The 27,142-nt window shown below is 42.1% G+C and overlaps 1 protein-coding gene across 4 annotated transcripts in view; it reads right to left on the reverse strand.

Annotated features, from left to right (window-relative positions):
- The window catches only part of TESPA1 (thymocyte expressed, positive selection associated 1), a 34,013-nt gene extending 7,249 nt beyond the window's left edge, over positions 1 to 26,764 (reverse strand). Inside the window, exons 1-9 of one of the 4 annotated variants that reach the window (XR_013967295.1) lie at positions 26,613 to 26,764; positions 17,476 to 17,690; positions 16,487 to 16,529; positions 10,134 to 10,183; positions 9,464 to 9,517; positions 8,667 to 8,703; positions 8,294 to 8,392; positions 6,343 to 6,551; positions 2,701 to 4,714 (exon numbers count right to left, since the gene is read on the reverse strand). Coding sequence is in view for 3 of the 4 variants with exons in the window: in XM_080811725.1 (XP_080667851.1) it covers positions 3,789 to 4,714; positions 6,343 to 6,551; positions 8,294 to 8,392; positions 8,667 to 8,703; positions 9,464 to 9,517; positions 10,134 to 10,183; positions 16,487 to 16,529; positions 17,476 to 17,638 (1,581 nt within the window). In the remaining variant the exon portion in view is untranslated. Of the gene's footprint in view, positions 1 to 1,587; positions 4,715 to 6,342; positions 6,552 to 8,293; positions 8,393 to 8,666; positions 8,704 to 9,463; positions 9,518 to 10,133; positions 10,184 to 16,486; positions 16,530 to 17,475; positions 17,691 to 22,873; positions 23,041 to 26,612 lie in introns of those variants that run through there. The other 3 variants (XM_080811727.1, XM_080811725.1, XM_080811726.1) reach the window with 3 other exon arrangements.
- Positions 26,765 to 27,142: the final 378 nt, after the last annotated feature.

Consider the following 27,142-nt stretch of genomic DNA (forward strand, 5'->3'; position numbering starts at 1 on the left):
GAGGGTATTAAAACAGAGAGAATGATTAAAGCAGAGAGAATGAGAGAGAAGAGCAGGGGGAGGGTCAGAGGGAGATGGAGAAGCAGACTCCCCACTGAGCAGGGAGCCTGACATGGGGCTTGATCCCGGGAACTCTGGGATCATGATCTGAGCCAAAAGCAGATGCTTAACCACCTGAGCCGCCCATGTGCCCCTAAAGCAGTTATTCTTCACCCTCATGGTGCACTGGAGTCAATGTGATGGACATTTATAAGATGGCACAACAACCCTCCCATTCCACATGGCTTTTTGCATTGTGACCTTGCCACTCCTGTTAAAACGTAGTCTGTTTTCCTTCCCTTTGAATCTCGGTTGGCCTTGTGACTTGACTTAACCAGTAATGTGGTAGGGGGGACATTGTGAAACTTGCAACACATCCCTAAAAGGAAGCATTGCAAGTTCAGTTTTTGCTGAACATCCACATAAAACAAGCCAGACTGCCAAGGAATGACACGGCACACGGATAGAGCGCCCCCTGCCGGTCAACACCAACGTTCTAGACGTGTGAGGGAACCCATTTTGACCTTTTGGTGGAGGCCCGCCAAATAGCCAAAAACAGCAGCATAAGGGAACCCAGGTTAGAAGAGCAGAAGAACCGTCCGGTAAACTCACAAAGTAGTGACAAAAAAAAAAAAAACCAAAAAACAAAAAACTTCTTCTTTAAACCATTGCATTTTAGGTGGTTTGCTATGCCGCAGTAGGAAAGTTTTAAGAGAAAAAGAAATGATGATGCCCAAACCCAAAAGTCAGAGGTTTGCATTTAAGTCTATTGAAAATAGCTATTAAAAAATCTTGTAGGATTGAGAATCACTGATCTAAATATTTTATGTCCATGATTACCTTTTCTAAAATCAGCAGTAGCTATGTTATATTACCTTCACACCCTCCCTGTAATATATTGAAACTCTACATAAATGCCTAGTTCATATATATGTATATATATACACACACACATACATATATATATAAAATTATATACATATATATGTATATAATTATTCTCCTATTATGTAAGATAAAATTAAAGTCAAGTGATTTTTGCAAGATCATGGATAATTATATAGGGTCGGCCATTTGACTCCATAGCCTAAACTTTCCCAGCTGTATATGATGTATTGCTGCCTTCTGATATTTACTTCTTTTGTGAGTGATTACTGTATACATATAATTTATATACCTGGGGAAGAAAGTAATAAGTAAGGGAGAAAGAAGAGTGACTATGGCCCTAACGTCACAGAGAATGAAAATTAAAAGAGTTAGAAGTATAAAGGTCTTTGTGATTCCGGACAAGTAACACTGCAAATTTAGGATATTGACCAAAAATAACTATTGGGCCAGGAGGTGCAGTAAATTAAGGGATTTGAAATGAAGAGAACTCTAAGCAAGACTCATTGATTTGATTCAAGAAGGATATCAATTTCTACTACCTTAGAAAAATCATTTAATTAATTAATTAATTAATTCCTGATGCCATCTTCTCTCTGGTACTAGGGAGTAGGTGCCTCATTCATCCTTGGTTTAAATAACAGATTTTTTTTTTTTGCCAAAAAATTCAAAGTTATAAGGGATATCTCTGATATAGTTAATACTCAAAACTCATACCGAAAGGAAAGACATTTTAGCTGCCATAACCACCTATGTGAGATTGCCTTGTCAGGGAAGGAGAGTTATGGACCTCAGACCCTCACTGTAGGAAGGAATTCAGAGCCTAAGGGAGCATGGATGTGAGATACCCGGGGTCTTCCCCATGTGGTGATGTGGGCTGATTAGAATGTAGTAATGAGCAGGAGCTGGGATGAAGTGTTTTATGGTTGGTTCTCACTTGTTAAAAAACTATAAGGGCGCCTGGGAGCTCAGTGGGTTAAAGCCTCTGCCTTCGGCTCGGGTCGTGATCCTAGGGTCCTGGGATCTAGCCCCACATGGGGCTCTCTGCTCGGCAGGGAGCCTGCTTCCTCCTCTCTCTCTCTCTGCCTGCCTCTCTGCCTACTTGTGATCTCTATCTGTCAAATAAATAAATAAATAAAATCTTAAAAAAAAAAAAAAACTATAGCAGTGCACTTCTCAAACTTCAATGTGCAAACAAATCACTTTAAGATCTTGATTAAAATTGTGATACCTTAAATCTGGAGTGGGGTCTGAGAGTCCACATTTCACAGAATCCCAAATGATGCTAATACTGCTGGACTGCAGATTACAGTTTGAATATTAAGGTTATGCATTTCTAGAACACTAGACTAGTTCCCAGACTGTGACTGCCAGACCAACAGCATCAGCATCACCTGGGAACTGGTTAGAAATTCAAATTTTTGGCCCTGTCTAAAGCTTCTCAATCAGAAACTCTGGGACTTGAGGCCCAGACAGCTGCATTTTAACAAGCCCTCCAAGTGAGGCTAAAGTCTGAGAACCACTGATCTAGAGAAGTATCTAACCAGCCATAATAGAATCACATGAGGAGCTTAAAAACAACAAAAAAAGATCAGACACTGATTTCCATGCCATATTAATGAAATCGGAATTACAGGTTGTGGGACCCTTCCTTGTGGGTATTAAAAAAAAAAAAAAATCTTCCTGAACAATTGTAACATGTAGCCAGGCTTGAGAATCACTGCCTGAGGGAGGGTGGGAAGGAAAGAGAAAGAAAAGAGGGAGAGACCCACTTACTTCTTTAGTCTTTGCCAGCAAAAGTCTGGTACAAGGTGGGGGGGGTGTCTGGGACTGTTGGGCTAGCAGCTCTCTTCCTCCTCACTGTGGCTTTGCACCTGTAACCAATATCCCAGCATAACTAAGAGCCAGTGGGGAGAGGTGTCGGATGGCAGGTGGCCATAGGGGAAAGAGGCTGAGTATACTTGAGAGACTCGGCTTCTTCTCTTGTGGCAGGAACGCAGTAGTGAGGAAGGCAGGAGTTGAGATGCAGCTCTGTGTCCAATGACAGGTGACACATATGCAAACAATATTGCAAATCATCACAGCTTCTCTTGTGGCAAGGATCTGAGAGCTTTCCCAAGAGAGGTCAGCACTTGATGGCAGTACTGTCTAGAGTCCCAGACAAGAGGAGTCTTGAGTTTTTGAGAGTCCACAGGATGAAGAGTTGGTGGACCAACAGGATGTGCCCACCTCATCCTGCACTGCCCCTTCTAGAACATGCTCTGCTTCCATAGGATACTTGGATATGCTGTTCAGATGCCCCCAAGTCTGCTCCAGGGAATTGCACTGGTTTTGCCTGGTGTCTGTTGTCTTAAAGGTTTACCCTTTCTACCAGTATATGCACCTCCAGGAACAAGTGATGACCAACAGATGGCTATTTGTGTGGGTAGAGGTTATGTGGCTTTTGGATCTGTAAGCCAGGTGCTCACACATCTATGTGTGAAATCCCTTAAGGTTTAGGATAGATCTGGGCATGGGAAGAGAAGGGGATAGGCCAGAGCAGGGGAGTGGCTTTGCCCACACTGCCATGTTCTAGCACAGAAGTCCTAAGAATCTGAGAATATTAACTTTGAACCTGGACCTCCAGGTCTTTAAGGTTACAAATTTATTAATGTAGAAGAGAGCATATTTTATTTACTAGTGTTTAGCTTAGTGTATAACCAGCCTCTATGTGTACTCTGGTGCAGATCCCACAAATGATAGAGCCAGGTGTGGTTGATGAGGAATTTCAGTGAAGATCAGATCAGATGAGGAATTAGAAAAGCTCTGAAAACCTGGATGATCTTAAGAAATCAAGCCCATTTATCTTTCTTCTTCTCTATTAACTAGTTCCCAAAGTTTTTGGAATTTAATTCAAGAGTTGGTATATCTGGTGAGGACAGGGAGCCTGGATTCCCTTTACTGAAAGGCAAGAATCCAGAACCTTTCTCTGCCAGCCTCTCTCTTGCCCCCAACTCACTAGCCTCCTCCAAGTCACAAGTGTCCTGTAGCTGCTGGGTTAGAGACTGGTGCCATGCTTGTTGCTCTTGGCTCTGCTGGATGATGGACAGGTCCAATGACTTAACTCTCCTGTTCATGGGATTCTTCTGAAACAAGCTCTTTTTTGCTCTGTTCTTTTTTCTCCAGAAAGTCTCATCCTTGGCCAAATGGACTTCCTTATTGGTGGCCCGTAGACCCCATGGCTCTCTTTTTACCTGTGCAGGGTCTGTGCTCCGCTGTAAGGGCAGAGAATGCATGCAAGGAGTTGCCTCTGGTTTAGGATCCAGAGTTTGTGACGGTCCTTGCATTGTGGACATTCCCTGCTGTGTTTCCTCTCTGGGGCAAAGAGCACATGGTCCGGAAAAAGTGGGTAGCTTTGTATCCCTGGTGAGTGGCACAGGATTTTCCTCTGAGCCTGGCTCAAACCCAGGGTCTTGCTGGAAGACCATCTTCTCTCCTCTCACTCTGTCCATTACTTCCCACACCACTTGGTCCAGACTGTTCCTTTTGGGGATATTATGGGGTGGTGACAGCCGATCTCGGGGGCTTGTATACAGGCACATCTTGGAGATGGCTTTCCGGAGGCGGTCTCTGGGTGACTGAGGTTCAGGTTCTGGAGCCAGAATCCTGATGGATGGCAGGTCAGTTGGATTGTAATTCCAGAACATGTGGGATGGTGTGAACTTTTGGACAGGTGTCTTAGACACATAGGAGTAGAGACAGAAGAAGGCATCAGCAGTGACAGCCAGTGTTTGCACCTGCTTAAACCTGCCTGGACACAAGGGTTGAAGATGGTGAATCTGGGGGTCATCAGCAAATTATCTCTTGTATCTCTTCCTTCAAAGCCTTTCTAAGGCTCAAAATTCAGAAGGAAGATGCCATTTTCCCCACCAGCGTTTTTCCCATTTAGATTTCTCATACTCAGGATCCCCTTTGTTGACTTTCTTGACTTCTTGACTCCCCATCTGAATAGATATTTTCCTTCAGTCCAAAATTAATTCTATATGGGATGAGGAAGTTTTCTATATCTTGATTTCACATATCCTTTCTGCTGTCAGTATGTTCTAAACAATGGCTTCAAGTACTGTTCGCTTTAGATGACAAACATGACCAAAATAAAGGACAAAACAAGTCTCATTTTCTTAGACAGTAACAAAACTTTAGGGTTCTAGAATGCTTCAGAGTATCAACAGATTGGAATAATGACAATTACTAGCCAATAGACTAGGGTACAGAACTTTTGATATCATTTTTTAAAAAGTAAACATTATGCCCAACGTGGGGCTCACACTTACGACTTTATCATCCTATTAGATGTTGCTTCACAAAATGTGGTCACTAGCCCAGAAGCATTGGCACTAGTTGGAAACTTGTTATAAATGTAGAATCTCAGATTGTATCTCAAGCATTTTAGCAACACCATTTGGTAATTCACATGGACATCCATGTTTAAAAACACTGTGATAAGCCATACATCTCTTAAACTGTAGGCTTCCAAAAGTCTTAAGAATTATGTACCTCTTGCCTAGTCTGTTTTTCCAGAATTTAACACCTAATTATGTGCATAGCACGTAAAATAAATTCAATTATATTCTAATAGTGTGCATAAGAATCATCTAAGATTGTGAAAATACTATAACTCAAAATCTTTGTTGCAACAGGTAGAGCTCAGGAGCATGGTTTTACCAAGCTTATTTTAAGTTGAATCTGATGCAAAGAATCTGAAACAATACTGTCAGAAATGCAATCATATTGGGGGTGTAGCAGAAAATAATTTGAAACATATTCTAATATATATAATCAAATAGAGTCTTTTATGCCTCACCCAGCTAGAGAAACCCTCTATCTTTCCTTAATATTAAATCAGAACAACTTAAATAATTGTTTCCCTGGATATGTTCTAAAGATTATACATAAGAATTCCATGTGCCTGTTTAAAATAAATACTCCTGAGCCTTTCCCTCTATGGGAAAAAAAAACCTATGAATTTGAATGTTTTATAAAGTCCCTGGACAATTTAACATATCTACCTTTGAGAACTTTGAGATTATTGCTCTAAAAGGAAATGATTTTAATACAGTGGCTGTAAAAAGGGAACATTCTACTGTTGCAACTGAGAAATAAAAACAAGGATAAGACTTAAAGGCACTGTTCTCATTTGATTCAGCTGAAGGAGAGAAAGCCTAAGAAAGCAATAGTGATATGAGGTCTCTTGATGACTATTTCTTTAAGAGGAAGAAGCAGACATCAAAGTTCTCCATCTTCACTGAATAGGAGGCCGAGAAATAGACACAGAAGACAGAGGGTGGAGTGAAACTGACTGAGAGAAAGCAGGATCTGGAGCCACTGATCCCTGTTGTGAATGGCAGAGAAGTAGAGCAGATCCATGGGAACACTCACTGGCCAGCATGAGGCAAGGGTCCTCCATCTCTATCCTCCGCACCTGGGCCTTCAGGAAAAGCTGGAAATCAATGCCTCTGGCCTGAGAGGGGGTGGTGAAAAATCGGGCAGGAATCCGTGAAGTGTCCTTGTGGTCCTCTTGGGCAAAGCCCAGACTGAAGAGGACATCCTCTGCATCTTCTTGCACCTTGTCCAGAATCTCAGAGACACTGAAAAGAGGGAGTTTGGTAAATAGGGGCAACTTTGAGTTACACGGTCATCCAGAGTATTTAATAAATGTGTTAGGAGACTGAGCTACCTTAACGATAATTTCTCTACCTTCCATCATGACTTTGAGAAAAACTTTCACTTCTGTGAACATACATTTTCTGTATGAAACATGGAATTACAATCCAGCCTTGGTTTAAAAACTGGATTAGATTCTATCACAGTACTTGATTTTTTAGAAGATTTTATTTAACTATTTGAGAGAGGGAGAGAGAGCATGTGAGAGCACGAGCGGGGCGAGAGGTAGTGGGAGAGCGAGAAGCAAATACCCTGGCGAGCAGGGAGTGGGTCACAGGGCTTGATCCAAGGATCCTGGCCTGAGCCAGAGGCAGATGATTAACCAACTGAGCCACTCAGGCATCCCCGTTGCAGTACTTTAAACACCATGACAGATGAATGAAAATGTGCTATGAGAAGGATTTAAAAAATCAAAAGCATACTAGAGTTCAAGAAATCTTGTGGTTATGTTATTAATCAATCCTTTCCCACCTGCACACACTATGGTGTGGCTGGCTTTTGCCTAGAGCTTTACAGCTTGCTCCTCAGCTTCACCTCATGGCTGTGTGGGACAACTAGGCAGGAAGTATGTAAGAAACACAAAACTCTATTGTTACCCTGAGGGTAAAAATTAATCAATGCAGGTAGTTCAAAACATGATTTTGAGAGGTAGACCCTTTCACAGCACTATTTTCAGGACAGAAGCCCTGCATTACAGAAGATCAGGTTCTCTATCTCTTGGAACGGCACTCACATGTACCTACATCCAAATCTGTGTACCACCAAGTTGGGTGACACGAGAGCTCAGTAACTACCCATTCTACAGACATAAGTCATCGGGATGACAAGGATAAGATATGTAGTCAGTAATACCATAATAACATGGTATGTGGCAGATGGTGACTACCTTTACCGTGGTGAGCACAGCATAATGTATACAATTGTCGAATCACTATGTTGTACACCGAAATGAATATAACTTTGAATGTAAAGTGTACTTCAATAAAAATGTGCAGATATCAGAGTCTTATATCCAGAGAATCTGACATAATTGAAGTGGGGTCTGGCCAGGGCTTAAGTCAGTAAAGACAAATCACTACAGATAGTTCCATGGCTAATAAATTCGAGGACCGGTTCTCAGATTCAAACTTTGACACCAAATTCCGAATACTTTTTATTATACCACATTACTTTTCATCACTTTCTATCTTTTTTAAAGTTCTTTGTGTGTGTCTTTTGTTCACCCTTTTTGATTGCTGAGCTCCTGGGGGCAAGCACTTTGCTTGTCTTTTCTAATTCCACGTAGTTATGCCTGGCCTGCATTGGGGGATATGAGATTGCCCGAGTGAATTAATATTTTATTGTTTCATTCAATCAACCAACCAATCAATACCTTCATTAATTGTTGACTGAGCACTTACTATAAGTCCAGGGACTGTGATGACCCTCATGCTACACCTCCTGTGGTACAAGGTCACCTTTATTTTACAGAGTATCCAGCTCTGAGCAGTAGCTTCCTCCACATGCCTCAGTGTTCTTGAAGTAAATATGGCCATATTTCTCAAGTATGTGAGTGCATAAAACCTCCAGTAAGATATCCCAGAAAAAATGGGCAAGGTTCTTGGTTCCATTCTCTTGGGCCTCTCCTCTTTCCCACCCTTACACCCCTGCCAGACCCAATACCTACCTTGAACTAGTCTTGTTGGTGCCACCCGTCATGCTGCTGGAGGCCAAGCTGCAGCCAAGATCAAGGAGTTGGCAGGGCCGGACTTGGTCCAGGAAACTCCTGCAGGGATCAGAGTTGATGTCATTGTAAGCTTGTAAGCAGTCTGCACCCCGGATCCAAGACATGTTCTGCTGGGCATATTTACTCCCTGCTGGGTACTGTCTATCGTCTACTGGGAAAGCTCAGTCTAGGGCCTCATTCCTGGTTGGAACAGCTCACTCTCTCTTGTGACTCTTGGGCTTTTTATTTTTCATCTCTTTGTCTCTGCCATCTACACCAAGTTCAGTAGCTCCTGAAGAAGACATCATTCAGTCTGGGGGAACCGAACACTTACCTGGAGAAGACTCTGCCTTCGGTGGCCAACAGTGTGGCTGGACAAGGAACAGAAAGGCAAAGAGAAAGTTAGAAAGGAAAATGAAAATCACCTAAGCTGCCTCTCTGTAATTAACACTCAGTCCCCTTCACTCCCCTCTGCCACTACTACAGGCTAGCTGAACCCCATGAACTCTGCTCTTTGTGGGGTATCTAAAGTTCATCAAACATAGACCAGGAAGGGGGGCAGATGTGGCAGGGAGGAAGTGGTCCGGAGCCTCTGAATTATATACCATGACTGGTGTTGAGGCAAGAGTTTCTCTGTTCTGAGGAAGAGAACATCATTCAGCCCTTCAGGCTAGTGTTCCTGCCTCACATCATGAGTCTCCACAGGTCTCAGGAGACACTGGTAGGTTGCCACATCTCCATCCATTATTCAAGTTGTTCTCTCCTTCAGTGTGGTCTCCTACTTATACCCACTGTTCAGGCTGCTTTGGGTTTCCTATACAGACAACAGTTTCAAAGATGTCTGGGCAGCCAACGTTATGGTGATTTTATATGTTGTCCTCCCAGGGGACAGATGAGAACCCTAATGATGGACTGGTAGATGTCATGTCAGGCTGGTGAAGAAGTATTTCTGGGCACATGAAGCTTTATGAGTTTTAATATTAGTTCATAATGAGACTGCTCTTTTCCCACAGGTAAGACCCCAGGGAATAGGTTGTTTCTTTCTACAGCAATTCCCTTTCCTTCTACCCTGAATTCATCTCTTATATATCCCCTTCCTTGATTCCAACATCAGAAGGCTGTGCCACTTACCCTCTGCTCCTAGGGTCAAGTCATCTTCAAAGCTGGTTCCATGGCTGAGGCACCCTGTTAAATAAGGCAAAAGTCAGAGAAAATAGGCTTGCACACACACACACACACCTGTACATATGAACATCTGTAACCACGTAATCATGTCATACATCACATTTGCAAAATTTCCCCCAGCTCTACATATACTACCTCAGAAGTCACATTCATATTTTGATTTAGAAAGACATAAACAAAAAAAAGAAAGACTTAAACGATCACCTGTAATTAACCTGTCCCCTATATCATATAGTCATGTATACAATCCTCTGTCAGATAGTGAGCACATGGGAGAGTGTACTCACACGCATCTTATAAAACTCTTTTCCCATAGCAGTGGTTGTTAGCTGAGCAACCACTGACAGCAGATTATCTTTAGTGCTAGTTAGCCTGTGAGCGCTGAGCCAACATTTACTCCATCGTTTGGATCTCCTGGACTGCCTTGTGACCACCAATAGACAGGCAATTAAAGCACAGCCAGCGTTCTTATGCCTGCATATGCAAGTGCATGTGCATAAACACACACACACACACGCGCGCGCGCGCGCGCGCACACACACACACACACACACACACACACAGAGCCATGTCACTATCTTGGTAGAAGAACAACAGGAGAAAGAACTGTACTCACCATTGTAGCTTGACTGTCCTGTTTCCTCAAAAAACCCTTCTTCAGAGTATCTGAGGACCAAAAACAATCTTATAGGTTGAAATCATACATTTTCCAAGGGACTTTTCCTCAAATGTGTCCCATTAGTTCTCATAATTTCCTAATGAGATGAAGCAGTATTTAATTGCTTTTAGGTTGAAGCAAACTGAGAGTAGTTCCTTGATAAGTTCTCTGAAGTGGCCAGGGGAAGTGGGACTGGAGAGCATTGGATTTTGTGCCGCACCATACTGTCTTTGTGTATGTGTGTACGTGCTGTAGCGTGGGCTGCCATTGCACCGACTGCACTGTCCACAGTCAGCTTGGTGAGCAACAAGTCTGCACATGCTTGGTAAAATAGGAGACGGAATATAGAAGCAAAACCAGAGAGATACATTTATAAAAAGCAGTGGCTTGGGAGCCGTCACAGATACAAATACTGATATTTTTCAACCTCTAGGAGGTCAGCTTAGGTCCCCACACCTTCTTCCTTTCCCCCGTGCCAGGTTCTTGCTGATGATCATATCTCTCAGGAAGCACCAGAAACTGCATCTTGGTTACAGATTTTAATTTTACATTTTAAGATAGGGTCTTATCAAACTTATACCATCTCCACAAGAGGAACAAACAGAAATCAGCATACATGGTGGCGAGAAACAACTCAGTTTTACAGACAAGGAAGAATTCTGTGTCTAAAGCAGGTGAGTGAAGCAGTCTATGAAAAGTGGTGAACTGGGACCACAGCACCTGGCTTGCATTCCTGCTTTCTGGCTGCTGTTGTGTTCCCAAATACCCAACAGGGGGACTTGGATGCCTATCTGCCGTCATGATCTAAGTCTGCTTCAAGGACTGAAAAGTCCTGAAAGTTTTTAAAAGGGAAGTTGCACATGATGCTTTGGATGTAATCTCAGTATATAATCACTCAATGAAATGTTTAATAATAGCAATGGGTTTACTAATTGAGCATCTGTAGATCAAGCTGTGTTTAAGTTTTACAAAATAAATCATTGCATGTGTAGACATCTTTTATAGATGCTTTCCTTTCAATAGTGAAAAATCAACTACATTTTCCAAAATCTGAATTTTTATGTCTTCATGGAAAAAAAAACTGTACATCAAGGTACATTATAAAATGTGTAACAAGGGGCATCTGGGTGGCTCAGTGGGTTAAAACCTCTGCCTTTGGCTCAGGTCATGATCCCAGGGTCCTGGGATCGAGCCCCACATCGGGGTCTCTGCTTGGCAGGGAGCCTGCTCCCTGCCGCAACCGCCTGCCTCTCTGCCTACTTGTGATCTCTGTCTGTCAAACAAGTAAATAAAATCTTTTAAAAAAATAAAATGTGTAACAATATCCAAGCTAATTAAGAGTGAGTAACTCTAGGGGCACCTGAATGGCTCAGTTGTTGGGTGTCTGCCTTTGGCTTGGGTCATGATTCCAGGGTCCTGGGATCAAGCCCCACATCAGGCTCCCTGCTCAGCAGGAAGCGTGCATCTCCCTCTCCCACTTCCCCCTCTCATTTGTGCTCCTTCTCTCCCTGTGTCTCTCTCTGTCAAATAAATAAGTAAATAAAATCTTAAAAAAAAGAATGAATAGTTCTAACAATATAACTAGAACTACATATATGTGCTTCTTTTCCTAACAGATAATTATATAAAAATGTATTTTAAGATCATATCACAAACATAAATGTTAGTCTATGTATCATTACAAATATAAGTAAAAATTTATATTTAATATTACTCCAAAAACCCCATAACTTATATAGTCAACTACTAGAATACTGAGATTTACTCTTGTATTTAATGCTTGGGCTGCAGCTACACATTAATGCAAGTGCCAAAGCTGACTGTTATTATAATTACAACTGAAACACACTAGTATTCCACTGTCTACACTCAATAGAAATACCTATGTCTGTTCACCAAAAGAAATATTATTCATTATAACCCAGAGTCGGGAGACACCAAATCTGTATTGTGAAATGGATAAATTGTATGATAAATATACATTTTACTGCTTCACAACAATAAAAAAGAATGACCTGTCACTGCATGCAGAAACATGGACGAGCACTACAAACATCATGCTGAGTAAAAGAAACAGACAGGAAACACTGCATATTGAAAGAGGTACTAACTTCCAGTTATAAAATATGTAAGTCACGGAGATGAAAAGTACAGCATCAGGAATATAGTCAATAATATTATAAAAATTTTGTATGGTGACAGTGACTACACCCATCATGGTGAGCATTTCATGACATATACAATTGTTGAATCACTGTATTGTGCAACTGAAACTAATATAATATTGTAGTCAAGTATATGTCAATAAAAAATTAAAATTAAAAAATACAAGGGCACATATTGTATGATTCTATTTATACCAGGTTTAAAAAGTGCAAAAGTTTTCTTTTAGTCAGGTTATGGGTTACCCTTGGAAGCAGGGTAATGAATGGAAGGAGACCTTCCAGAAGGAGACTTCTGGAATGGTGGTAATGCTCTGCTTCATATTTCGTGGGTGTTTGGTATTCTCTTGAAGAAAATTCATGGGACTCTATATTTAATACTTGTTTATTTTTCAGTATTTTATTTTTCAATATAACTTACATGGCTATTATTTTAGCTGGTATAACTGACATGCAAAAATCTGTACATATTGAATGTATACTTAAGAGGACATATTCAAACACCCATGATGCCATTATCAGTTAAGATAACAGACATATCCAACATCTCCCAGAATCTCCTTGCTTCCCTTTGACTTTTTTTTCCCCCTGAGGTAAGAACATTTGACATGACAGCTACCCTCAATAGATTTTGAAGTGCACAGTACTGCACTGTTAACCACAGGCACCAAGTTGTACAGATCTCTAGAACTTATTCACCCAGCATAGCTGAAACTTATACCTGTTGATACGTACCACAGCTATATTAAAAAGAAAAATGCTATTGATATGTATGCTACACTTCAATAAAATTTACATTAAAAATACCACTGATAGGGGTGCCTGGGTGACTTAGTTGGTTAAGTGTCTGACTCTTGATTTCGGCTAAGGTCATGATCTCAGGGTCGTGAGATAGAGCCCTGCTTCCAGCTCTGTGCTCCGCAAGGAGTTTGCTTGAGATTCTCTCTCTTCCTCTACCCCTCCCCCACTCATGTTCTCTCTTTAAATAAATAAATTAATCTTTAAAAAAATAAAGGAAAGCTTTCTTCTGAAATAAAAAAAAAATACCTCTGATAAAATTTGTATGGTTTGTCCATACAAAACTCAGTACTATTCACTAGATACAAGTTTCTGTTCGGTGTTCCTCATACATTTTTCTTCTCTAGTTGTGCCGTGGTAAGCATGTACATATTCTCTATATAAAGACCAGTCCAGGATGAGCCTTGGGACAGTAGGCTGTGTGTGTGGAATCTACCACAGAAGTACAAGACAGGCACCTGGATCTACTGATCAAACTGAAGTTGATTTAAAATGTCATGGCCATCACCCAAGTCCCAGGCCTTTCATGGGTTATTGCTTAGGACATAAAATTGATGACTAGGAAGTAGATCTATAGCTGCTCCTCTCTCTCCATCTTACTGAAAGAGCCCTTAGCATCATTTCAAGTCTGAAATACAAGATCCAAGGTATATCTGTATACCTCTTCTCCTGTATACCCAATTCATAAGCAAAAGTAGGAAGGAGGATCAGATTGTGAGAAGGATGTGACTGTTTTTAGCTTCTTCCAGCAATTTCAATAGACTTTGCTTGTAGAGAGTTAAGCTAAAGTCGACGCAGATGATTTTGGAGCTCCTAACCCTACTTCCAATGATTCACAAGCAACACATTCATGTCCTGGAATCCCCACCCCCACCCAACCCCATCCCAACCCCGGGAGCTTTAAGAGGAGGAAGCAAAAGGATAGGCAGAGTTTGTAAAAATATACATGATCTTGATGTGCAGCAGAATGGTCTGCCACTAGATTCAATACACTGATGTTCAATCACCCAGGAAGTTGGTGGGCTTTCTTGGAGAGCTCGTCAGAAAACAAAACTGTCTTCCTATCGGAGGATGTCTGTCTGACATTGGAAAGAAAACAGAAACTATACAGTCTTGAAGTAAAATTTGAAAAACGCCTTGCAGGCACCTGTCAACAGAGTGGACAGATGTCCTGTGAATGTAGGCTCCTTGTTCATCTTCCTTCCTCAGTGGTCTCAAAAGCCTAAGAACTGAACACTGTATGACTCAGAATGGCATATCTGCAATGCCATTTCCCCCTCTTCTTCATCATCCATGACCACAATCCAGTGTTTTCTCGCTACCATCAACCATCATCAGCCTTTAATTTTTCTAGTTTTCCCATATAACTAATATTACATATATATTAGAGAAGGTTAGAAAATAGAGAAAATTGGAAATGTTTTATGAACCGAAATTCCCCCTGCAGAGACTAATATGTGTTAAGAGACTTTCCTGTGGGCTTTTCAAAGTATAAATATTAAAATTTTTTAACACATAGAAAGGGAAAGAAAATGTGACAGACACCTTTGCACTTGCCACCTTGTTTTCACACAGGTAAACGTTTTGTCATTTTCATTTCTGATCTCTGTTAAAAAATATAAATATAATATTAAAATATAATTAAAGTCTCATTTTACTCCCCTTCCTTCCTACTTTTTTCCTTCCCAGAGGTAACCACTGTCCTAGAGTTGGTGTGTATCACTTCTGGTATGTATCACATACTTTTCTGAGAAATAATGAGATTTAGACAGACTGATGTTAAGTCGATAGAGCTGTTTTAAAGTAGCAGAAAGTCTCTTCTTTATAAACCTCACCACTCACATTTTGCTACAGGGCAGAGAACACTTGTGCACATATTATCTCATTTAAATCTCACAAGAAACGTTGAGACATTATTATCTCAAGTCTCCACCTTACAGGCGAGGCGTCTGGGCTAGGAATTTTGTTTGTTTTCTGACAGGTGCTCACACAGGAGTGCAGGCTCAACTCTGAGCCTTTTGATTCACCAGACCACTTTTTCAATACATGTTTTGGTTTAGGGTTTATCTCTGTGGAATACAAGTGGGGAAGGGTAATCTCTGGAGTTTACAATCTTGTATTCCTGTGAATTTATTCTTTTCAGCTAGAATGTAGTATGTTTGAAGTCAAGGAGCATATTTTAAACTCCTTGGCCCCCTTCTAAGCCATTTAGACAATCAGACATCAGCAAATGCTCTGTCATTAATGATGTAAACTAACTCTGGAGTAATTAATGACACAAAGGCATTAGCTGAGTTGACTGGTTCTCCTGTAGATACCAGGTAAGGCATTCCAAATCCTAGGACAGTTATGACACACTAGAATGTGCAAACATTCTTGTTTCTACCATCCCTTCACTTCCTGAGCTTTGAGGACCCTTCACAGACTGTGAAGGCAATGAATTGTGAGCCAGGTCAGGACAATAAGGGCAGTATGTTTTGCAAACCCACAAAAACACAGAATAAATCCTTTTGGGCATTACTTTCTGGGGCAGAGTTGAAATGAACAACCTTAGATGATTTGGTACAATTTATTTCCTACCAAAGAAGCACGTTTGGGTTTGTTTATGTGTTAATGGGTGAGTTCAGATTAAAGGCTCTATAAAGTTTGAAACATTCCTGGAGGGGAAAGCAGGAGCAGGCTGGAGTTACAAATTCTCAGAATTATCGCATAGATGATCAGACTTACATAAGTCATAGAAGCTTTCCCTCTGTGTCTGGGTAGACCGAGCCTAAAATGGTGCTGATGGGGTGTGGGGCCTCATATTTTAGTGTTTCTGAGGGGGGAGATACTGCACTTTGCCTTGAAGTGCCTGCTCCTGTTCTTCACTGCTTTGAGTAAATGCGATAAACCCTTAGCCCATCGTCCTGTGTTCTGTAGTAGAAATAAACGCAGTGATGAATTCCTGGGCTCATAAGAACAATGAGGTTTCTAACTCCTCTTTTGTTACACGGTGTAAGACTCCAGTCTGAGGGAGAAGCGATGGAATAGGGATCTGCCACTCAGCCCAGACAGTCCCCAGACATTTCCATCATTCTGGGCTTTAGACCACATCCAGCCTGGATTTCCAGACCTCCACCCTAACTTCATCTCAGCCCAGAGTTAACTTCATTTCCAGTCCAGGCCCAGTTACTGGTAACACTCACCCAAACCTGTACAGTCCGCTCCCCCAGGCCCCCAGCATTTCAACCTCACTCCTGATCTTTAGGCCCAAATCAAACCCGTTTCCCGTCTCTGAGTTCTGAAGAGTCAGTACCAGCAAGCGTCTCCACACAGGCACCGCATTTACTGCCAGGGCCTCCCAGGACTTACCCGCAATCCTGCAACCAGTCTTCAATCTTGTTGATTGGATTTCCTGGAAATGTCAGAGGTCAGATCACCGTGAGAGCTGAAGGAGGTCAGACTTCCTCCCTGCAACCCATCTCCTTCTGCAAGTGTCTCCTTTGTGAGCCACGTCATAAGACTCTTCCCCCCATAAAACTTTTCTTTAAGATATGACAGGAATACATCCATGTATAAAAATAGTGGGTGCTTCTTCTCTCTCTCTGCCTCCCGCCTCCTTCCTCCTAGAACCTGGAAAATGCCCAGGATGACAGGCCCACGGCTCCCTTCTCTCCAGGGTTTGGGAACAGGGTGGATCCTTCTCCTTAAAATAAAATAAAAAATAAATAACAGGGAAAAAAGCAACAACAACAAAAAATCACAATCTTGCGTTTGTGCTTTTGTTTTTTGCCAGATGGGTTTATTTATATGAGGGTTTTTTTGTTTTTGTTTTTAATGTTAATGTTTGTAGTCTCATTTGAACCTCACCGAAGCTCTGAGAGGCGTGGAGGAAAAGAAAAATCCCACTCAGACTTTAGGTACCACCACTTCCATCAGACAAATATGTCTTTGTGATGTAAGTGACTTGCCAAAAGTCCCACAACTTGCTCGCAGCAGAGTTGTAACCAGAGTCCAGGCATCCAAACTGAGTGTCGTTTTGTTGCCCAGACAAAATAAAAATACCCCAAGGTTATTCAGGAGAACCCTGACCTCAGGCCCTTAGAGACAGCTTCTGGGGATGATGCAAAAATGTATTTTATTTTTCCTTATTTTATGCCTATCTTTCTCTCCCAAAATTATATATTTTGTGTTTCTTTACTTTTCCTTTAAATGCATTAAACCCATCAAAATGAGCCTCCTTGAAGACCCAGCCTCAGCAAGGGACCCACTGAGGACACTCTGCAGACCTGTGCCTGCGGGCATGTTTCCCCCGGCACGAGACCACGGGCAAGTCTGTCTGTTGTCTAACTGCCTCTTACCTTCCTGGAAAACATCGTCCAGGCTGGAAGGCTCAGGATCTGAGACATCTTGCAGGACAGCTGCGGCCTCCTCCTCCAGGACCTGGGTCTGCCAGTGGCGGCTCTGCCGGAGCCAGGCCCGCCGTTTCTCCCAGGATGTGGGGCTCAGCACAGAGCCCTCCATGGCTCTGGCTCAGACTTTAGGGCCTCCTGCCCTAGGAATGCTGCTCGGAGAGCTGAAATACAGTGATAACTCCCTCATGCTCTGTTCAGAAACTACCCCAGGGCTTCCCCCACATCTTCCCAGCAATGCACGGAGGAGCATGACCCCTCTGCCCTTTCAAGAAGGGTGGGGGGAGTTGTCCAGCCCTTCCTCTGTCTTCGTCCCGCACACTTCCCCCCCAAACGCTCTGACATATACCAGGGCAAGTATTTCAAATCAACAAATTTTGGAACTTCAAACATCTTATGATTTAAGGGACATTGAGAAAGTTCTTATAACTTAAAGAATTGCAACTTCTCATGATGGCTGGCATACTGTCTTAGAAAACAGTTTTCTTCAATCCTTAAGAATGTTGTCTCTCAGACTCTTCCACTAAAATTAGAATATCTTTAAATTGACAATTGATAAAGTCCACTTTATTTGGTCTTCATAAAGATAAATGAAGAATTTCCAGATCTCAAACGTTAGACAAAATTTCCAAGGTGCCACAGCCAGGATGTCACTCCAACTAGAATCATTCTGAGTCTGTTGTTTGTTTCTTCGTTTGTTTCCCCCCCTCTTTTATATATTAGGGGGTCCACATAAGATTTCTCTTGGGAAAAAAAAATCCCATAACACCAACAAACAGGCAGAGACGTTGCCTTATACAATGAGCAGTCACGACCTGCAGAGTCATTCCTTTCTAATTTGTCAATGTGGGCTTCTCCACAGCTAACAGTTAACTCCTCAGTTCATTTATACATTTATATTTCATTTAACACTGCCTGCTCAACATCTCCGTGTCTTCTAAAAGATATGTTCTGATGGCATGAGCCACTTATTGAAAGAGGAAGAAAGAGGGGAAGAATCTTGCCCGAATGAATAGAGCTTAAAAAGCCTTGAGGCTAATGCACATTCATCAGCGGATGCTCAATCCTCCTGCCTCTCCCCTGCCTGCCACACTCAACCCACAGGACACAGAGAAGCCTGACTTCACGACTCATCCCTCTGCTCCCTGGAGCTGCCTTCAACAGCCCCATCCTCATAGCTGTGCTCTTAATTGTTGGAGTAAGGGAAAGCAGGAGGAAAAAAATATAAGATTTCAGGTTTCCAGAGACTCCTATTCTTCAAAGCCTTCAATACAAATTCATTAGGGAGGCGTGGAACCATGGAGGCTCTAACATAGCTGTTTTTGCAAAGACCACCCTGAACCTAAAGTGCCTTCCTAGGGCAATAAAATTGTTTTGGATGCCTCTGTTTGCTACAGACAAAACATACCCAGAGAAGAATGATGATGCATAGTTACTGTGGTTAGACCTAAATTCTTTTACTTCGGGTCCTGCCCATTCCCTAGAATTTTCCAATGAGAGACAGCAGTTAACCTGAGACGTTGTTAACCCTGAGCACCTGGCTCTTTGTCCACTGCCTGGGCCTTTGAACGGAAAGTGAATGAGTAAATTCAGTTTGTGATGCAGGGAAATCACAAAGAGGGGGCACAGAGAAAACTTGTCCTTTAGTCATAGCTCTTGTGGGGTGATAAAAGAAAGGATGAAACTAGAAGAACTTGGGAAATCTAAAATGTCTTGATCAGGGTTTATTTACCTTCTTCTGCACCTTCAAAATGTTGAATAGGTTGATGTCAGTTGGTCCAGAGAAGAAAACGTCAAAGGCTGACTTGACTACTGTCTTTAATTCCCAGAGTAAATGGACCTCATTTAAATCCCAAGAATTAGAATTCCTCAGCTCACAAAGAAGAATTTTTTGGTAGTGAGGGGAATTTGAAAGGAAGACAGGAGGGCAGGAAGAAAGGAGGGAAGGAAGAAGGGAAGAGGGAAGAAGAAAGGAGGGAATGAAGGAAGAAAGGAAGGAGGAAAGAAGGAAGATGTGACTCCCACACTTCACTCTGCCACTTGCTAGTGGTATAACCTTGGAAAATTCGATCCCTTTCTCTGGTCTCAGTTTCTCAACTGGGACATTATGCCCTAAAATTTGATGCTTCCGGTACCGTAAACTTCTGGATGTGCCGTTTTATAGCTGAACCCCCATAACGCTTAGTGCAGTGCCAGAATCTTGCAAGTTGAGATGGTAGATAGAGACCTCTACTTGGGTTTCGACATCCTCTGTGATATGAATCTGTTCTACATTCATCTCACATCTTTGAAAATACGTTGGACACATAGAGGCTAATTTCTCTTTTGCCCCCTGAAAATGCTTATCTCCTTTTAAACCTTATGTTCTTCTCATGTTCTTTTCCCTCTCTATCTTCCTGCCCCTCGGCCTTTGACGCACTGCACTTGCAAAGCCCAGTTATTAGTGAACCTTCTTCATGAAGTCAGACCTGGCTTCTACAGCCTATGGAAACAGAATCCTCAATGCTGAAGAATTCCAAAGAAGGGTTTATAAATAAATGACTATTATGGTTATGGCAACAAAAAGCCTGGATGAGTTAAGGACTCTACCGCCCACTGAGAATGACAGGCATTTTCTGAGCAATGTGGGTGAGAATGGAATAATTTCTTCCCTTGGGAAAGCAACATGGTTTCAAGTCTGAAAGAAAAGATGCAAGGCACATCTAAGCTAATCTTCGCTGTGGCAGACTGGACATGGATCCAGGGAATTGAACACATTCATTTCCCCCCAATCTCTGCGGTAGAGACATGTTTATGGTGTTATATGGGAACAAGATGAACACAGTGATATTAGGAGGGAGGGAGGGATAGAACTGTCTGGTTAGAGATCACAGGAGGAAGCTGTGTTGCTGAGAGATAAGAAACTGGGTATTCTTTGTGGGAATCTGGAGGAAGCGGCAAATGATATCAGACAAGCACATCAGCAGTGACAGCATTAGAAAGAATTGCAGGCTGGATGCTTGCAGATGGCAGCTTTGTAATAGAGAGAAGGACCTGGACATAATAGTTCCTTCAAGACGAGTCATACAAATACATACAGCTAGATGTATAAGAGAGTTGGGAGCCGTGAAAAGAGTAGTGACTAGGGATCAGGGTAGACGTGGGCATTCTTTCAAGCTTTTGGTCCAGCTCATTGACTCCTGACTAGTCAGTTAGGTTTCCTCCTCGGACAGCAGTTTCATCCTCTTGAAAATGAATTGGTGGGAGTCAATGTACAAATCTGCTTTCAATCAATGCATTTGAATTTATTCTAGTTGAGTTTGAAATATCTGTATGGATAATACCTGTAAAAGAAAATGCTTTTGCATGGTTTTCCCCAGAAGCATTAGGAAATGGTCCCGTGGCCTCTGGTGTTACTTCCCATTTGGCAGATTCCCTTCCCCGGTGACACTGATTTATGATGTGCCTGCACTCGCAACTTCCACGGACTCAGGAAAGCAGTGAGTCTTGAACTGGGGAAGCCCAAAAGGGGCCCAAGGGAGTGTAATTCTGCTAGGCATTGCTCACTGAGGTCCAGCACAGTTTGAACATTTCTGCTACTTTTTCTTTAGCTTATGCTAAAGAAAGTTTCATCGCTTCCCCCCTCACCCACACAAATTCTATCTGTACTTTGAAGGCCTATCCAGTCATCTCTTCTCTTCCCCACCTCTAGCAAATAGCACATATGCCCACACCTTATGCTGCAAGAGAGAAGAGGTCACCCGTCTCATCATCATGCCCCCTTCTTTGTAACCCTTCCCCCAAGCCCCATCTCATGATCCAGCAGGGTACCTATTGCAGGAGAGGTTCAGCAAATGCTGTACCTACAGAGGAGCAAGAATCATACCAATGCTGAATAACTAACCTCATTAGTACATGACATGGGACAGGGGCTTCCGACTCTCCACAGGTCACAAATCCTAATGTATATGTATTTTTATACCTTGTGGTGAAGAGCAGAGAGGCTTGGGGCATAGTCATGCTGATCTTTTGTTGATGGAACACAGGGCCACACCGAATTTTATAAAGCTTAAACTATCAAATTCTTCTTTATTTAAAAAATATTTTCCTAGAATTTTCCATTCGAAGTTTCCACTTCTTGGTCAGAAGTTCCCTCTGGAATCTGAGGACCATTTTTGTGATACTGGTTTATTGTATTCAATCTATTTGTATTTGGTATTTTATTTAATCTAACTCCTGTGAGGAAGGAAGTCCTAGCCTGCTGGTATTTTTTCTCTGATGTTCCTACTAACTGCTTGCTCCTCAACCCAAAAAACTCCACACTGATTCTATTGCTATTTGCCTGAGTCACTCTTTAAAAGCCGTATTTTCCCTTTTGCTCTCATTTTCAGCCCTTTGTCCTTTCCTCTTTTCTACATCTCTCTAGAGGCTTGCTCCCTTAATATTTCTCCACAATCTGGCCAATGTTCTGGAATCTGACTACAACAAATAGAGCAGGAGGGAATTCTTTTTGTTTTGAGGATGTTATAGCTCAAAGCAAAGTTTTTCAGCTGACAGGATCAAAGTTAGACAAAAGAAGACGGCACATATTGCGTGTGGTGCATAAACAATGAATCTTGGAACACTGAAAAAAATAAAATTAAGATGTTAAAAAATAAAAAAAGAAGATTCAGGAGGTAAGAGCTTTGAAAAGAGTATCTTCTAACAAAAATCATCAGCAGAAGCAGCAAGTGTAGTAGCAGGAGGAAACCTTTATGGGTCTGTCATTATTATGCATTGAGTACACCATATACATTCAGTCTGTGTTCTAAGGGATGTAGTCAAAGATTCCCCATTATAGTAGCATGTGCCAAAGTGATTGGTGCTAAAATTACTGGGATGTACAGAGTACCTTATATTTATTCATAAAACCTTCTTGTAAATTATCTCACTTAATCCTGACAATCACCTTTGAGTTAACTATTGTTATGTGAAGCTCAGGGACATATGTGATTTATCCAAGGTCATATAATTAGGATCTTATAATGTTGAGAATTAAACTCAGGTTGGTCTGATTCTAGTTATATGGTCTTTCCATTAATTATAGAATAATAAAATAAACTAATATCTCTACCCAAGTATCAGTGGTATACGTAATTTGGGATGAAAGAAAGGAGAAACTATTTCAGTGAATTCTGCATTTCACATGCTACAGAAACTCTCCACTTTATAGCCTCATATAGAAGAGACAGCAAAAACCGAAATTAATTCATGCTTGGCTTTGTGTTAATCTTAGTGAAGGAAATGTTGCTTTTTTTGGTTATTAGCATAGTTTTGCTTCCTAACTCCCGACTAGATTACGAAGCAATTTTGCTTTTGTCAGGCTCACCTGTCAGTTCAGCAGCAGGTCCAGCAAGGTTCCAGTTGAGAGGAAAAAGTGTGCCTGGGATTCCACATTGCTTTTGGATTGCTGTGCCATTCAGAACATTTAAGGATGGTAATAGAGTAACACAGACCAATCAGAGTTGATACCAGTCACAGCCCCGTAGCTGGGTCCTGCAAGTATATGGCATTGAGTTTCTGGCGCTGGTCTGGGGAACCTTGTGTGGAGAGCTGGGATAGTCAAGTTGGTCATGGGCACTCACTGGACTTGGGGCAATTGATATTTATCATAAATTGGCATGGAAATATTTTAGCAATCATTATGGGTCTACCAATTTGTACCTGCCAAATGTCAGCTCCGCTTACAGGTGTCTCATGGGGATATTTTTAAGGGGCCCAGTGAAGAGGGCCAACTCTCAGGAAGGAAAAGAGAGGGCCTGTAAAGAAAGAGCAAGGGCCTTGGGATCAGAGTTAGCTTTGTTTGAAATCACAGTTCTAGCTACTTACTGTATGTGTGTCCTTGCTAAAATCATCTGTCCCGTCTAAACCCAAGTTTCTTTGTATATAAAACAGGTAACACACAACTTGTTGGGCTACTGGGGGCTAATATCAGGTAATGGAGGTTAGGTACCTGATATATAAAGGAAGTGCTGATTAAATGATAACAATTATTATTATTAGTCTTCCCTCAGTCTAAACCATCCACCAAAGTCAGAACACTTTCAGGAATAAGAAAGAAGGAGTGAGCAGTGGCATACAACAGTGGGTATCAAATCCAGGTGGCTGCTGAGCAGAAAGAAAACATAAACAGTAAGTAGTTCCTTCCTTCTTACTTCATGCCCAAAGGGATCTGAGAGATCATCTAATCCTGGTCAGCCATTTTGAAGAAGAGAAAGGGTTGGGGGAGAGAAAGTGAGGAGAGAGAGAGAGAGAGAGAGAGAGAGAAGGGGAGGCTTATCTGAAATCACATAAATATTAAGGTTATAAATGGGACTGAAACTTGCAAGATCTGAGCCCCCGGTCTATACTTTTTCCTTTACATCACACCACCTTCCTCATGCCACTCTGGTTTCCACTCTGGGCCTCCTCCCAGGAACACATATCAGACAGGCCTCTCTTCTCTTCTTTCCATATTGTGCCTATGCCCAAACAGGGCCTGTAAACTGGGACTGAGAGTGAAAACAAGTGTGGGAGGAGACAAGAAGGAAACAGAGTTTCCATGATGGGGCCCACAAGACCTTCTGCATCTTATCCACATTTACAGCCAAGATATGCACATATCACCACCCTTGCAAAGGGCTGGGAAATCCCAGGACAGCCATTTTGCTGTAGATAGGACAACCTCCATCTCAGGCCAGGATGACAGCACCCCATTCGACACACACCCCCAACCTGCAATATGGTCTCACATTCCTGCATAGATAGGAAATATATTCCTAATTTCTAGTTCTCTTCCATGTCACTGCAGTTGGGAAGATCTTCAGAACAAAAACTCCCCTGAGTATAGCATCTGAGCATTCTGAGACTCCTATGGTCTAAAGCAGCAGTTCAATCTATTTCAGGGGAAAAGGGAGATGTTATTTGATAAATAATATAAAGAAAAATTTCGATGAATGAGTATAACTATTTTACCCTCCTCTCTTACCATCTTTCTCCCATAAATAGTTTCAGCTGAATAAATACTGAAAAGTGACCATCTAAAACCTATTTCTCTCTCCTTCCTTTCCTTCCCTATGCCCAGCTCCACAGTGTGAATGAGTTTTATGGAAGGCTTATAAAGTACCAGGGAAACATTAAAGTTATACATCTGGAAAAGTGTAATCCTGTGCTCTCAGTGCTGTGAGACACTAAATTTTTTCACCTGGATGGGCTACAAAGACAGCAAGATGAAGAAACCTCCGTTTACCTGTCTTGGTTTGCAGATGGCTTGGTCTGGAGACAGGAGTGAGGGTGAGTGGATTTCTTAGTTCTGTGAATCCATGTCTTCAATTCTTTGGTCCTGTTTCTATGGGAATGCAGCTCTTTCTCTCATGTGCTCATTTTAATTCTCCTCTCTTTTTCTTTCACAAAGATCTACACCCTTTCTTCTCAGAATCTGTGTTTAGGCCTTTCTATATTGGGATTGGGTGTGGAGAGGGTAAAAAGTACCATGGGTACTGGGATACCCACTTTGCTTTTGTTCTTTAGGTGGAAAGCAGAATAGTTGCCAATTGTCAAGTGACAATCACTGTTGGATCTTTTTCCTTACTGTAGCCCAGGGTGGACCCATGAGTCATGATTTAAGCTGGGACCAAACTTCCTCTCCATTCTCTATTAGAATACGAGTCATTCTCTATTAGAAACCCTGAGCTAAAAATGACTGTGTTGACTCCCAGGGCCACTATGTAATGCTTAATTGCAGGGTTCCATCTCCCTTTCAGGGACCAGGGGGTTATGGAAACAGCTATCAGTAGGGCTGTAAAGAGTTTCTAAACTCTCTGGGGTGCCCATGAATAAGAAATCATTTGTTAGATCTCTTTCTATCCCTCTTGTTCTCTCTGATAATAATCTAGTAGAGATACATGATAAACCCGGCCTACTCTCCTCCTAGTAATGCTTCCTGTTACAGGAGACTCAGACCAGATTTTCAGCTCCAATCCCTCAAGCCTAAGAACTGTTAACCTGCAGCTTGGACACACAAGCTGAAAGCCTCCAACCTCCAATCTGCTATCTTCAGCATCTGCCACATACTGTCTAAGAAGTCCCCTTGCTTAGACAGGCAGCCATTTGTGATAGAGTCACTGGTATTTATAAAGCCTCATGATCTTTATCAAACCATTTCTGGGGGGCTCTTTTATCTTGTTTGCTGTTCTGTGTTGGGGACCTGCCTCTTCTCCACCCAACGGAAAGCTCAGTTGCACAGCAGGGGCCTGGGAAAACCCCAGTGTGGAGGATCTTTCCACTCCTCTACCTTCCCCAAAAGTCACGTAGGTGGTGACATGCTCAGCTTGGCTGCCACTAAGACAAGGGATGTTGGAGGAACACAGATCCTTCCCCACCTGAGATCATGTAAGTCATGAAGTGGTCAATGTATCCCTATATCCATCAATGAGATGTACAGCCTGAGAAACAACCCCCACATGTGCTTGTCCCTTTTGAGCCTTCCAGTTAAATTGGCCTGGCACTGTCCAATTGCGTGATTTGTCCCTCATATCTACTCCCAACATATCTTTCTGTAGCTTATCTCCTCGTCAGCTTTCTTCTGCAGCTTCGGAGGAGAGTAGGTACACCCGCACAAAGCAGCACTGATTTAGGCGAGGTATTCCCACTAGTTCACAGTTACGAGCACTAGAATGGGACCTGCAGTGAAGTGAGAAACTTTACTCCTTGAGAAAAACTTTCAAAGTTAGAATCAGCTTGAAATTACAGGACAAGGGAGTATAGAGCAAGACACACGGAGGAACGTCCCACACGAGAAAGGTGAAACATTCCTAAATAGTAATTCAGACCATCAAAAGAACCCATGTTTTGTGACCCTATATAGAGTACCTCTCCTGTAGTAGGCAGAAGGAAAAAAAAAGTAAAGGGTCCTTTTTGCTCTGAGAGACACAGTGATGAATTTTTTAAGACTGAAGTCAGGGATGTGGAAGATTTTCTCCTGATTTTTCCCTTTTCTTGGCAACCTGATTTCTCTCCTGTTTTCTCCTCTCTCCCAGCACCATCCCAAATCAGTATAGTCTTAAAATTGAGGTGGAAATTATACTCACCTGTCCGCAGGTAGGGAGCAAAGTTTGAGGCAGAGCGGTTAGCGAAGCCGGGCGAAGCCCTTCCCAGGTATTGGGGTCTGAGTGAGGACAGTGACAGAGTATCATATTGCATGTTGTACCTTTCTCTCTGTCCTCATTAAACTTCTGTTGCCAGCTCAGAAAGGGGAAGCGGAAATGAGAACACATACACTCACACACACACATGCATAGTCTCCACCTCCTACCCCAGCCACATCCTTTGCGCTAGCTCAGGAGACTGAAGAACAAAAGATCTGAAGTCACTGAGCTCACCACTAAAGAGCCCTTCCTGTCAGAGGGCTGCCTTAGTCTTTGTAAAATGAAAGGTCTTTTCCTATTAAGGGAAAGGTACCTCCCATTTAACAATGCATGTGTAGGAGTCTTCCTACCATGTTACTGGAATCTCTGTGTGATAAAGCTTTCTGTCCCCGGGAGGAGGGGTGTCTAAAAGTTAACTCACATTTGTCTCAGACAAAATGCTCGTAGCCCTATCACACACTTGAGACAGTTCT

The sequence above is a fragment of the Martes martes genome (genome assembly GCF_963455335.1).
Source record: "Martes martes genome assembly, chromosome: 8".
NCBI lineage: Eukaryota > Metazoa > Chordata > Mammalia > Carnivora > Mustelidae > Martes > Martes martes.